Raw genomic sequence first — 13,678 nt, forward strand, 5'->3', positions numbered from 1 at the left:
CAAGATGAATGTTTTTGGAGCTGATGGCTTCAAAACTGTATGGCATCACAAAGGTGAGGAGTACAAAGAAAAATGCATGGTGCCTACAGTAAAACATGATGGCGACAGTGTCCTTCTGTGGGGCTGCATGAATGCTGAGGTGTTGGGGAGCTGCCTTTCATTGATAGTTTTATAAATTCATAGATGTACTGCTCTATATTGAAAGAGAAGGAGACACCATCACTCCATGCCCTTGGTCGCCATACACTTTTCCAACATGACAGTGGTCCAAAATACATATCTAAGGCCACTGTTGGATTTCTGAAGATGAACAGGGTGAAAGTGATTCAGTGGTCAAGTATGTCTTCTGATCTGAACCCAATTGCACACCTATGGGGAATCCTGAAGAGACAAATTGAGCATCATTCTCCATCCAGCATCAAGGCTCTAAAAGAGGTCCTTCTCGAAGAATGAAAAAATATAGATGTTGCAATATGTTGCCAACTTGTTCATTCCATGCCCAGAAAACTTGGTGCTGTCCTTACAAATCATGGACGTCATACAAAATATTAGATGATGTAGTCGTTTTGTTGTGGGGTGTATTCATTTTTGCATCAACTAATTTGAGTAAAACTGAAGATGTTGTAATTCTAATATTAACCTTACTTTCCTGTAATGAGCTAAACTAATCATTGAGATGTTGATTAAAACCTTACTTTTCATTGCTCATTTATGCTGAGCACTGTATATACAGTATTTAACAAAAGTGAGTACACCCCTCACATTTTTGTAAATATTTTATATCTATGTGACAACACTGAAGAAATGCCACTTTGCTCCAATGTAAAGTAGTGAGTGTACAGCTTGTATAACAGTGTAAATTTGCTGTCCTCTCAAAATAACTCAACACACAACCATTAATGTCTAAACTGCTGGCAACAAAAGTGAGTACACCACTAAGTGAAAATGTCCAAATTGGTCCCAATTAGCCATTTTCCCTTCATGGTGCCATGTGACTCGTTAGTGTTACAAGGTCTCAGGTGTGAATGGGGAGCAGGTGTGTTAAATTTCTCTCTCATACTGGTCACCGGAAGTTCAACATGACACCTCATGGCAAAGAACTCTCTGAGGGTCTGAAAAAAAGAATTGTTTCTCTACATAAAGATGGCCTAGGATATAAGAAGATTGCCAAGACCCTGAAACTGAGCTGCAGCATGGTGGCCAAGACCATACAGGTTCCTTTCAGAACAGGCCTTGGTTGACCAAAGAAGTTGATTGCACGTGCTCAGCATCATATCCAGAGGTTGTTTTGGGGAAATAGACGTATGAGTGCTGACGAGTTGGGGGTTCAGCCTGTCATGAGATTTGGTTGAGGCTGGGAGCAATAGAATGGACTTTTTTGAGTTAGGATTACATACTTGAATAGAGTTTTTTTGTTTACCAGAGTTTAGTGTCACTTCAAGTCAGAAAGTCCTTTCAATTTACCTATAGGTGTAAACTGGGTAGACATATTTTTCTAGCTCCATTGCGCTGCTCAACTTGCTTGCAGTCGATTGTGCAGATTGAAAATCTATTGCTAGCTGCTGCAATTAATGACTCCCTGTGGTGGGTGTAAGCTATTCCATAGCGTGGGATAACAATTAGTGACACACAGAGCACAGTGCATGATCGTGTATCTCACACCTTATGAACCATTTTGTTCTATTGATCTCTGTTCTTCCTATCTGTTCTCATAGCATGTGCTTGTCAAGTTTGAACTTTGGTGGATCGATGGCTTCACAACAAGAAGCAAGAAGCAGTTTTATGTGCTGCCATTTTTCTTAAACAGCAAAGCGGCGGCCACCCCTCCCCCACCCCCCCCCCCCCCAAAACCCCCACCACCACCCTCAATTTTTTTTTTTTTTATAATGATTACAATTATGCCTTACACTGCAGATCATCACAGCCTGTCACACTATAGCAAGAAATCTAAAGAACATTAAAGCATAACTCCAGCCAAAATAAAAAACAAAAAACATACAAATGAATAGCCCATTAAAAGATAAAATAACAAATCTAGCTTTTACAGCAATATTCACCTTCAGTTTAGTAATTTCCCCCACAGTACTTTTTATGCTGCTAGATATCCCTAGTCTAATGCCCCATGCACGCGGTCGGAAAATCTGATCGTGTGTGGGCTCTGACTTTTTCTGTCGGAATTTCCAACGAAAAAAGTTTGAGAGCTGGATCTAAAATTTTCCAACAACAAAATCCGATCTGACTTTTTCCGATCGTGTCTAGAGAATTCCGCCACGCATGCTCAGAAAAAATTTGGAGACGAAAGCTATTGGCTGCTGGCCTCTACGTAGTCCCGTTGTTCCAAACGTCACCTCATTCCAAATGTCACCTCGTTCCAAACGATTGGATTTTCTGACAACTTTGTGTGACCATGTGTATGCAAGTTCCGCCCAAAATCTGTCTGAAAAAATCTGAAGGATTTTGTTGTCGGAGTGTCCGACCGTCTTTATGGGGCATAAGGGTCATCATTGAACTTAATTTGTCTGAGCCCAGGTTCCCCTGGACACACCCCCAGCCTGTAAAACAAAAAAAAATGCTATATTCACCTTCAATCCAGGGATTTCCCATACAGTACTCCTTTTCCACCACTAGATGCCCCCAGTCTGGTGACCAGCATCGCTCCTTATTATTTCTTGGGATCGGGGCACTACCAGTGCAGAGCTTGCTCAGGAATGGCATCATGTAGGTGTGAGCGCATGTGCACGCAAAGTGAAGCACTATTATCACTTGACTGGGACTATTACTTAAAGCGACTACAGTGTTGCCATATTATTTTATGTTATCTGTTTATTTACTAATGTGTAGCACCTAGTGCAGTGTATTTATTTATTTGTATTGGTATTTGCACAGCAAATTTGTCACCGCAGCTTCTAATTGTATACATAAATCTATTTTTTTATATATCCTTGGCCCTTTGGTTTTATATATATACCGTATTTGCCGGCGTATAAGGCGACTGGGCGTATAAGACGACCCCCTATTTTTCAAGTGAAAACATAGGTTTTGGGCAATACTCGCGGTATAAGACTACCCCCCTTCTGAGGCAACACCATTTAAAAAAAAAACATTAGAACCATTAAAAAACACAAAGAAAGAATGCCAACTACTCATCCGCCATGCTGTGATATGTCATAAAGTAAATCAAACAATAATAACACAAACAGATCAGTGGAATGTCACAACTCTGGAAAGTCAAATTTTTCACTAACCAAACCTATACCACTTTTGGGTTACATTCTATGGGAATTGTCCACCAAAATGCATTTAATAACCCCCCTGTCATATGTCCCAGATTTACCGGTCCCTCTTGGGTGCCTGGGACCTTAAAGGCAAACAGCAGGATGTATAGTAGTAGGAGATCAGTGAATGGATTTACCCAGGGAAGTATGGTGAGCGGTGTATTATTTTAATGAATACAACGCCTGCTTGGATTGGCAGAGGCTGTAGCATCATCAGCCCTTGCCTCTCTCTCTCTCTCAAAGCCAATCCGAGCAGGGTACTCTATGTTCATTAATAGAATACATCGCTCGCGGGTATTGGCTCAACGGCGTATACTGTTTGTAGCTGAAGCCACATACAGTATTAGCAGACATTTGGGGGCTGACATCCATCGGGCAGCATTGTATACCCGGCGTATAAGACGACCCCCGATTTTTGGGCATTCTTTTTAAGTGTAAAAGGTAGTCTTATACGCCAGAAAATACAGTATATATATCTTTTGAATCACTACTATTGTTCAGTGTTCATTAAAGCAGCCATAGATCTATTTAATCACATGGGGAGTAGAAGTTTTGATGTGGAAGACCTATTCAAAAAAGCTGATAATGTACAACAATGTGATTTAGATCAATGGTTCAAACAACTTAAAACCTCCATGGATAAACAGATATATAACAAAATAACACAAAATAACATCTAGAAGCCTCAGGTGGAACTTAGGTCCCAACGATGGAATGAAAATTACAAGAGGCTGTACAAAAATAGAAAATGACACCTAAACAAAAATTAAATAAAGAAGTACTCTAGAGACAAAAAAATGATGGCACCAATAAAATCTATTAGTGGCAGGAGAATAAGAACGGAGAAAATGTGAGTAACACTGTAGAAAATAGAAATGTCCAGGTGATACAGGACAGTTTCTCCAGATCTCAAAATAATAATGCCTACACTCCACCACATCAATTTACCTCCTCCCAAGTACTCTGTCCCAAGATATGAACCGGTACAATGGTACAATATGCACAATACCACTCACCCATCCTTCATAGAGGCCCACCAGTTCACTCTAGAGTAGACCATGGAGGGGCAGAGGGAGAGGGAGAGGTACAAACAATAATCAATAGTATACTAGAGATCCCCGGGGGGGGGGGGGTGAAATGGAGAGAATGAAGAGAGCCCTACAAACCTTACCCCGGGACCCCCAATACAATGCCCCAGCGGGAACCCCCTTGGGAAATGTGGGTGAAGAGGGGGTAGATCACACAAAAAGAAAAAGAGAAAACTAGGAGAAGGTGTATTTAATCTTAGCAGAGTTGCACTTACAGACCAAGAGTTATACGTGTTAAACCAAGGTCTGAAATAGGCACCTACTAAGAACCTAGATAAATTTGAAGCATACATTGATTTACAAGTATTTGTTTGAACATTGGCTATTAAAAAACATTTTTTTTAAATGGTTGAAGTAGACTTTAGAGAAATTCCTATAAAAAAGGATTTTAAGGAAAAACAAATATGGGAATTAGGAATATAGAAAAACAGAAAAACATTGTAATATGTCCAGCTGACAAGGGGTGGGTGGGGGGGGGGGGGGATTATTGTTGTTCTTAATAAAGAGGATTATGAGACAGAAAAGAAATGCAACATATCCTCAGTGATGAAAGTACATACAAGAAAATCAACAAGAATCCCACTAAAGAGCTAAAAACAGCACTACGGGATTTCGTTAATGAAGCAGGAGACGTTTTGAACAAAAGAGAATCAAGGTACTTGATTCCGGATGTGCGAATTATGCCGGTACTATACCAAGTACCAAAGTTACATAAAAATGCAGAGCAACCACCAGGCAGAACAATTTTGAGTGGTATAAACACATTATTCTCCAGGTTAGGGGAGTACATTGATGTGTATCCCCAATCATTAGTGAGTAAAAGTTCTAGCTATCTCAAGGACAGTAAGGATGTCATTAACTACTTACAAGTCCTAGTGGATGACAATAGTATACTGGTTACAGTAGATGTAGAGTCGTTGTATACCAATATTCGACAATCCAATGCCATGAAAACGGTCAAATGGGCAATGTATAAGTACACCAACTTAAAATATAAACAGAAACAATTTATACTTTGAGGTTTGAATCTCGCTATGACAAATAATTTTTACTGGTATGGTGGTCAGCACTATAACCAAATTAAGGGTGTCTCAATGTGGGCAAAACTTGCCCCCAGTGTTGCTAACATCTTCCTCAACAAGTGGGAGGATGAGGCAATATATGAAGACATATGGCCAGATCTGCAGGTATACCGCATATGTATAGACGGTATAATTTTGGTTTGGCAGGGGACAGCCGCTACCTTAAATGAATTTATTGCACATAATAATAACATATATGGAATTAAATTCACAGTTAGCATACATGTTCAATATGCTGACTTTTTGGATTTGCATATTTTCAGGGATGGTGACAAGCTTTGAGTGGTATAAACACATTATTCTCCAGGTTAGGGGAGTACATTGATGTGTACCCCCAATCATTAGTGAGTAAAAGTCCTAGCTATCTCAAAACCCACTTCAAAACAATGGTGCAGCTTCTTTAGGGCGGATTGCAGGCGCTATTTCTAACGCTATAGCGCCTGCAAAACGCCCTGGTGTGAAAGGGGTGTAAAGGCCAATTTATGCGTATACGCAGAAATTGCTCAGCCTTTAAATATTATGTAGATCAGATGTTTTGCTACAAAGAGGCTAGGCTACTGGAAGTCAAAGATTCGGTGGGGAGAATGAATAGGGAAACCCTCCTAGAATCCAACCACAAAGTGGTGACACCCCGAGACATTACTTTCATTATGGGTTTCAATAAACAGTATAAACACCTGCAAAAAAAGTATTAAAAATACTGGCCAATTTTACAGAAAGATCCTACACTTAATCAAATCCTACCAAGTAGACCCAAATGTATTTACCGCAGAGCCCCTGGGTTAAGAACTAAATTAGTAAAAATTATTCCTGCCCCCCCCCCCCCCCCCAATTCATCAAGGATGACTATGTTTGATATTAAAGGTTTTTATAGATGTGGGAGGTGTGGTCCCTGTAAGAGTACCCATGTAGCACCTAGGAAACAGATAACTTTCAGGTCGCACCAAATACAGAAACAATATTCTATAAAAAAAAAAACTTTATTACATAGTTACATATTAGTCAGGTTGAAAAAAAGACACAAGTCCATCTAGTTCCACCATAAAAAATAAATAAACCAAATAAATAAAATAATAAATAAATAAAATAAAAAATATCATACGATCCCATATACCCAATCCTATACCCACAGTTGATCCAGAGGAAGGCAAAAAAAACCCCCAGAAAAGCAGGATCCAAATTGCTACAGCGGGGGAACAAATTCCATCCTGAGAGAGGCAAATGGATTTTCCCTGGATCAACTTTACCTATAAATGTTAGTACCCAGTTATATTCTGTACATTTAGGAAATAATCCAGTCCTTTCTTAAAGCAATCTACTGAGCTGGCCAGAACCACCTCTGGAGGGAGTCTACTCCACATTTTCACAGCTCTTACTGTATTTGGAGATGAAATCTCTTTTCCTCTAGTTGTAAAGAGTACCCCCTTGTCCTCAGTGTTGACCGTAAAGTGGATAACTCAAAACCAAGTTCACTATATGGACCCCTTATGTATTTATACGTGGTAAACATATCCACCCCTTAATCTCCTCTTCTCGAGAGTGAATAAATTCAATTCCTCTAATCTTTCCTCATATTTGAGCTCCTCCATGCCGCTTATCAGTTTGGCTGCACTTTCTCCAGTTCCCGATATCCTTTTTGAGAACTGGTGCCCAAAACTGAACTGCATATTCCAGATGAGGTATTACTAATGATTTGTACAGGGGAAAAATTATATCTTTCTCTCTGGAGTCCATACCTCTCTTAATACAAGAAAGAACTTTGCTCGCTTTGGAAACCATAGCTTGGCATTGCATGCTATTATTGAGCTTATGATCTACCAAAACCCCCAGATCCCTCTCCGCCATTTATTCCCCCAGTTGTACCCCCCCCCCCCCTTGTATGTATGATACATGCATATTCTTAACCCCCAGGTGCATAACTTTACATTTATCAACATTAAACCTCATCTGCCACATAGTCGCCCAATTAGTGCACTGAGGTTGGCTTGTAAATTGGGGACATCCTCTAAGGACGTTATTCCACTGCATAGCTTAGTGTCACCTGCAAAAACAAAAATGTTACATTTAATCCCAGACCCAATATCATTTATAAAGATATTAAAAATTAAGGGTCCCAGCACTGAACCTTGGGGTACACCACTGATAACCTTAGACCATTCAGAGTAAGAATCATTAACCACTACTCTCTGAATTCTGTCTTTTAGACAGTTTTATATTTATTTACAAACTGATATTTCCAAGCCTGTAGACTTTATCTTACACGCTAGCCGTGTGTGGGGACCTGTGTCAAATGCTTTTGCAAAATTCAAGTACACCATTTCCACCGCTGTTTCGCTTTGGAGGTGGTACAGATGAGGCAGCCGACAATGGAAGCCCCATAGTGACTCTATGGGTCCTGTCACTTCCCATTCATTTCCCAGTCATTGTTGGCTGTGTCCTCTGCAGAGCTTCCACTGCAGGAGACCAGAGCGGCTTCAAAAAAGGTATGTATAGTGATTTCTTCTTTACAGGGCTAAATAGATTAGATCTAGTAGTCTTAGAAGAATAGTAGAATAGTCTTAGACCGTGGATGCCTGTAGATTGAGAGATTTTAGTGTTAGGTAAAATTCTACTTTAAATGATGATATGTAAATATAGATTTATGGCCAAATTCTGGTGACTTGCAGAATGGTAATGAAGCGTATATTATTTGTGCCTTATTTTACAGCTCGTCATTTGTTCAAGGTGGTTATGTACTTATTAAATCTCTTTTTATCTCTGAGAACACAGTGTAACTCACAATTATTTGTTGGGACACAAAACACTTTTTTTTATTCCGCATCCGATCCCAGGCACAACATGAGTCCACAGCGACTGGCAATGCTGACAGGTGTTTGCATCTCTGTAAATCAGGAATATGCTTAACGCAATAACGTCAGCCAAGTTTTCCAATTATTCAGCGGCAATGCATTCAGAACAAACTGAGTTGCGGCCTTGAAATTGTAACACTTGAGGATAAGACACATTCTTGCAATAAAAAAAAAGATTATTTAGACAAAAACTGCCTGTTTACAACACAATACAACACAAGACAGCAAACATAAAAAAAAAAAATCTGTTCCTTGTCATGAATTTTAGATTCAATTGGCGTTCGTTTAGGGTTCTATTTACAAAAGATTGCTGTGTGATTTGCATATTGATCTTACATTTTACAGTATTTATCATTTACAAAGAGGACTCACCTATCAGCATACAAGACAAGAAAGGTGTACATAAGTGGGACTTTTAAGGTGCCAAATATAAGGTAAAATTATAATTAAAATCTTTTTTTATTATTATTGTAAAGAAAAACTCTCAGTGAAGCAGTTGAATCATAGATTTTAACAATCGTGCAACTTAAAAACCTCACAAAATCCCCCACCCCCCCAATTTAATTACAACCTTATGTATCTTTATTACATTACATATGCGCCATTACATATCCAAATATGTTATATGGGTAATTAAGTAGTTCCAGTAGAATTCATTAAAGTGAATAAGGTACAGGTGGCGTCTTGTTCTTCAACACATTTCCAGAGTTTTTCATTCCAAAAATAAAAAAAAGATTTCAATTATATTTTTGTGTTAGTTGTGGCTCCTTAAAAGTCCCACAGATGTTCACCTTTTTGCTGTCTATCAAAATGGGCATATGATGCCAGTCGATAACCCATTAATCCTTCTTCTTCTGTATATACACTGAATGTCTATAACTTTATGACGAAACACTTAGCATTGAGAAGGTCCCCCTTTCGCTGTCAATATAGCACACCCTTTTCCACCAACACATCTCTAAGCCATAATGGTATGCACTCCACTAGACCTCTGAAGGTATACTGTGGTATCTATCATCAAGCCTTCAGTAGCAGATCCTTTAAGTCCTGTAAGTTGTGAGGTGGGCCCCCCAACGATCTGACTTATTTTTCCAGCACATCCCACAAATGATCGATTGGGTTGAGATCTCGAGAACGTGGAAGTCAACACCTCTCACTTGTTATTGTGTTCTTCAAACAATTCTTGAACCATGTTTACAGTGTGGCATGGTGCTTTATCCTACTAAAAGAGGCCATCAGGTAATAGGGTTTCTATGAAGGGGTGTATTTCATTAGCAGCAATATTTAACTAGGTGGCATGTGTCACCACCTCCAACAACTCATCTTCTTCAAATAGTGCATCCTGGTGTCATCTCTTAAGCGACCCACATGGGAGGGTGCTTGCAAATATCCTAGATTTGGGCTTTAAAAACCAAGACTCGCCCAACACATTTCAAAATAAAACAAGACTTGGCCATCAGCACTGCACATGTAGCAAATTCTGTAAAAATTATAGCTGATTGCTGTAAAATATAGATGAGTGAATTCCCAGCAAACATTTGCAGTGCCTGACAGCTACTGAAAAAGCCATTTGGTCAGTCTTTGCTCTGCAACCACATATTATAATGTTATATCCAGTGGCAGCTGGTGCTCAATATTTTGGGGGGGGAGGCAAATAAACCTGCCCTCGCCTTTCACAACTGCCACCACTCCATGTGGGACAGATGGGGAGGCGGCGATCTGACGGGAAGGTGGCGATCAGTCCGGGGTTACCTGCACCTTGCTCCAGCTTGTACAGATGTTGCTTTCCTACCGGCCAAAGAGCTAGTGGGTCCTGAGACCCGATTGGCCAGGAGTCGACTCCCTGGCCAATCGGGTCTCTGGACCTGCTTCCTGATTGGCCCCAGAGGAGAAGCAGGAAGATATCAGCAAATATTAATTTGCTAATGTCTCTCAACTGTGTAGGCTCAGGGGGCAGTGCTCTGTGCCCCGAGCCCACCTTTTTTTGAAGCCAATTAGAGCTTCATTGAAAACCCCATTGAAATCCATGCATCCGACCCCTGCATGTAGATTAGGGGCCAGGCGCATGCATTAAGGGGGCAGCACCCCTGCTCCCCTAATGGAGCGGCCACCACTGGTTATCTTTATAATATTGTGGTAATCCAGCAATGCAGAAGTGTCCATGCCAGCCAGTTTCCAATGGTCCACTTTTTCTGACGTCACTACTGAGATTTCTCCTCTGGATCCTGAGAGTTCCATACTGCCGAATAGCTAATAGGGAGTGCCCATGTCATGCAGGTAGTGAAGTAGACACCCCAGAAGGGACCCCACCTTTTGTACACAGAAAAAAAAATTAAGACCGAAACATCACTAGACAGTGGATTTTGGTTAGTTAAAAGGCCAGTTGGAGTGGATAGGATGTGTGTGGGCAGGAGTAGGGCTTTGATATATAATAGAGGATTCCCAAAGCACCATGAGTTATCCAAAGACACAGCTCCCAACTATTCCTGATTTCAAGGGACTGTCACTGATTTGGAACAAAGTCCCTCTGACCCTCTTTCCTGCTCCTTTGTCCCTCATATTGGTGTGATCTATATAGTTGTATATAAAATTCATTTTTTATCTTTCAAAAAGTGTTTGCATTTGTAATTTTTTAAAGCCATTGTAAAGGAATAGTAGCGAAGAAAGCACTTATGGATTGAAGTATTTTTTTTTGTTTAATTTGTCCCTTAAGGGGGCATGGCAGAGGGTGTGTCCTATGCTTACATACCTTTGCTAATAGGTGTCCCGCATTCCAATCTTAAAAAGTTGGAAGGTATGGAGAGGAATGGTTAGCGAGGGGGGAATCACAACTTCTATGTGAATTTCAACTTGAGCCACTGAGCTCTGTGAACAACAATGTATTTACATCAGAAGAGAAAGGGAAACCAGAAAACATGAAGCCAAAACTCCTACCTTCTCATTGGTTATCAGAATACATGCTAAATATACACAAAATGTCTTATTTGCCTGTCCAAAAAAAGCAAATGCTTTGATTTATTTATTTTTTTAGCCCTGACCATAATAAAGAAAATATGTATGAAGCCACTCTGAATCCCTTTAATGTCTGTTTTTCCTTGCAGAATGCCTACATCCTTTATTACATGGCAATAGTTGGACATGCCCTCTCTATTGTCTCCCTGCTAATTTCCCTTGGAATTTTCTTCTACTTCAAGTAAGTGCCACCGGAATGCATAATTTCGATTTTAATTGTTTTTGATTTCCAGGGTTACATATTAATGAAAAACAGAGGGGAGGAATACTGATTTGTATGGAAATGGAATTTGTTCACTAGCTAATGTAAGTCACATCTTATTTTTCTCTCCAGTCTCAATACCCAAAACACAAAGCTCATTTTGAACTCCAGACAGTCTGCAGAACTTCATGCGCACAGATGTGGATGACTCAACTTTTCTAATGCGGTAGATTGTGCTGGGTGTCGTGGGGGCAAGGTAGTGTCCCAGCACTTTTTTCTCAAGCGCATATTAGAAAGGAGGTGACACGTCTCCTACCACCCCTCTGATGCCCCTCATGTATATACAGTATCTCACAAAAGTGAGTACACCCCTCAGATTTTTGTAAATATTTTATTATATCTTTCATGTGACAACACTGAAGAAATGACACTTTGCTACAAGGTAAAGTAGTGAGTGTACAGCTTGTATAACAGTGTAAATCTTCTGTTCCCTCAAAATAACTCAACACACAGCCATTAATGTCTAAACCGCTGGCAACAAAAGTGAGTAAACCCCTAAGTAAAAATGTCCAAATTGAGCCCAAGTAGCCATTTTCCCTCCCTGGTGTCATGTGACTCATTAGTGTTACAAGGGCTCAGGTGTGAATGGGGAGCAGGTGTGTTAAATTTGGTGTTATCGCTCTCACTCTCTCATACTGGTCACTGGAAGTTCAGCATGGGACCTCATGGCAAAGAACTCGCTGAGGATCTGAAAAAAAGAATTGTTGCTCTACATAAAGATGGCCTAGGCTATAAAAAGATTGCCAAGACCCTGAAACTGAACTGCAGCACGGTGGCCAAGACCATACAGCGGATTAACAGGACAGATTCCACTCCTCGCCATGGTCGACCAAAGAAGTTGAGTTCACATGCTCAACGTTATATCCAGAGGTTGTCTTTGGACAGTAGACGTATGAGTGCTGCCAGTATTGCTGCAGAGGTTGAAGGGGTGTCTGTTAGTGCTCAGACCATACGCTACACACTGCATCAAATTGGTCTGCATGGCTGTCGTCCCAGAAGGAAGATGATGCACAAGAAAGCCCACAAACAGTTTGCTGAAGACAAGTAGACTAAGGACATGGATTACTGGAATCATGTCCTGTGGTCTGATGAGACCAAGATAAACTTATTTGGTTCAGATGGTGTCAAGCATGTGTGGCAGAAACCAGGTGAGGAGTACAAAGACAAGTGTGTCTTGCCTACAGTCAAGCATGGTGGTGGGAGTGTCATGGTCTGGGGCTGCATGAGTGCTGCCAACACTGGGAAGCTACAGTTCATTGAGGGAATCATGAATGCCACCATGTACTGTGACATACTGAAGCAGAGCATAATCCTCTTCCTTGGAGACTGGCTGCAGGGCAGTATTCCAACATGATAATGACCCCAAACACACCTCCAAGATGACCACTACCTTGCTAAAGAAGCTGAGGGTAAAGGTGATGGACTGGCAAGCATGTCTCCAGACCTAAACCCTATTGAGCATCTGCGGGGCATCCTCAAACGGAAGATGGTGGAGCGCAAGGTCTCTAACATCCACCAGCTCCATGATGTCGTCATGGAGGAGGGGAAGAGGACTCCAGTGGCAACCTGTGAAGCTCTGGTGAACTCCATGCCCAAGAGGATTAAGGCAGTGCTGGAAAATAATGGTGGCCACACAAAATATTTGAAACTTTTCACTTAGGGGTGCACTCACTTTTGTTGCCAGCGGTTTAGAAATGAATAGCTGTGTGTTGTGTTATTTTGAGGAAACAGCAAATTTACACTGTTATACAAGCTGTACACTCACTACTTTACATTGTAGCAAAGTGTCATTTCTTCAGTGTTGTCACATGAAAAGATATAATAAAATATTTACAAACATGTGAGGGGTGTACTCACTTTTGTGAGGTGCTGTGTGTATACAAAGTATATGATTGTACTTGATTTTCCCATTTCTTTGTCATCCACAGATAAATAATAGATAAGTTGTAGGAGATAAACCTTCTCCTGTGCTCTTGTTGAGAGTGTGATCTCTGGCTTTCCATGTGTTCAGGTTCCAGCGGTCTTCAGGCTGGTCATGTGCCACACAAGGTTTTCTTCCTCATATGATCTTATCCAGCAATGGGCACTCTTTGGTTATGCAGAGCATGGT

The 13,678-nt window shown here is 40.6% G+C and overlaps 1 protein-coding gene across 1 annotated transcript in view; it reads left to right on the forward strand.

Moving 5' to 3' along the window:
* LOC143996002 (calcitonin receptor-like) overlaps positions 1 to 13,678 on the forward strand; it is a 480,350-nt gene that overhangs the window by 346,987 nt on the left and 119,685 nt on the right. Inside the window, exon 6 of the mRNA XM_077490789.1 lies at positions 11,396 to 11,487. Coding sequence (XP_077346915.1) covers positions 11,396 to 11,487 — 92 coding nt within the window. The remainder of the gene's footprint in view (positions 1 to 11,395; positions 11,488 to 13,678) is intronic.

The sequence above is a fragment of the Lithobates pipiens genome, unplaced genomic scaffold, assembly GCF_037356315.1.
Source record: "Lithobates pipiens isolate NorthernLeopardFrog02 unplaced genomic scaffold, aLitPip1_a1.2 Scaffold_19, whole genome shotgun sequence".
In the NCBI taxonomy this organism is placed as follows: Eukaryota; Metazoa; Chordata; class Amphibia; order Anura; family Ranidae; genus Lithobates; species Lithobates pipiens.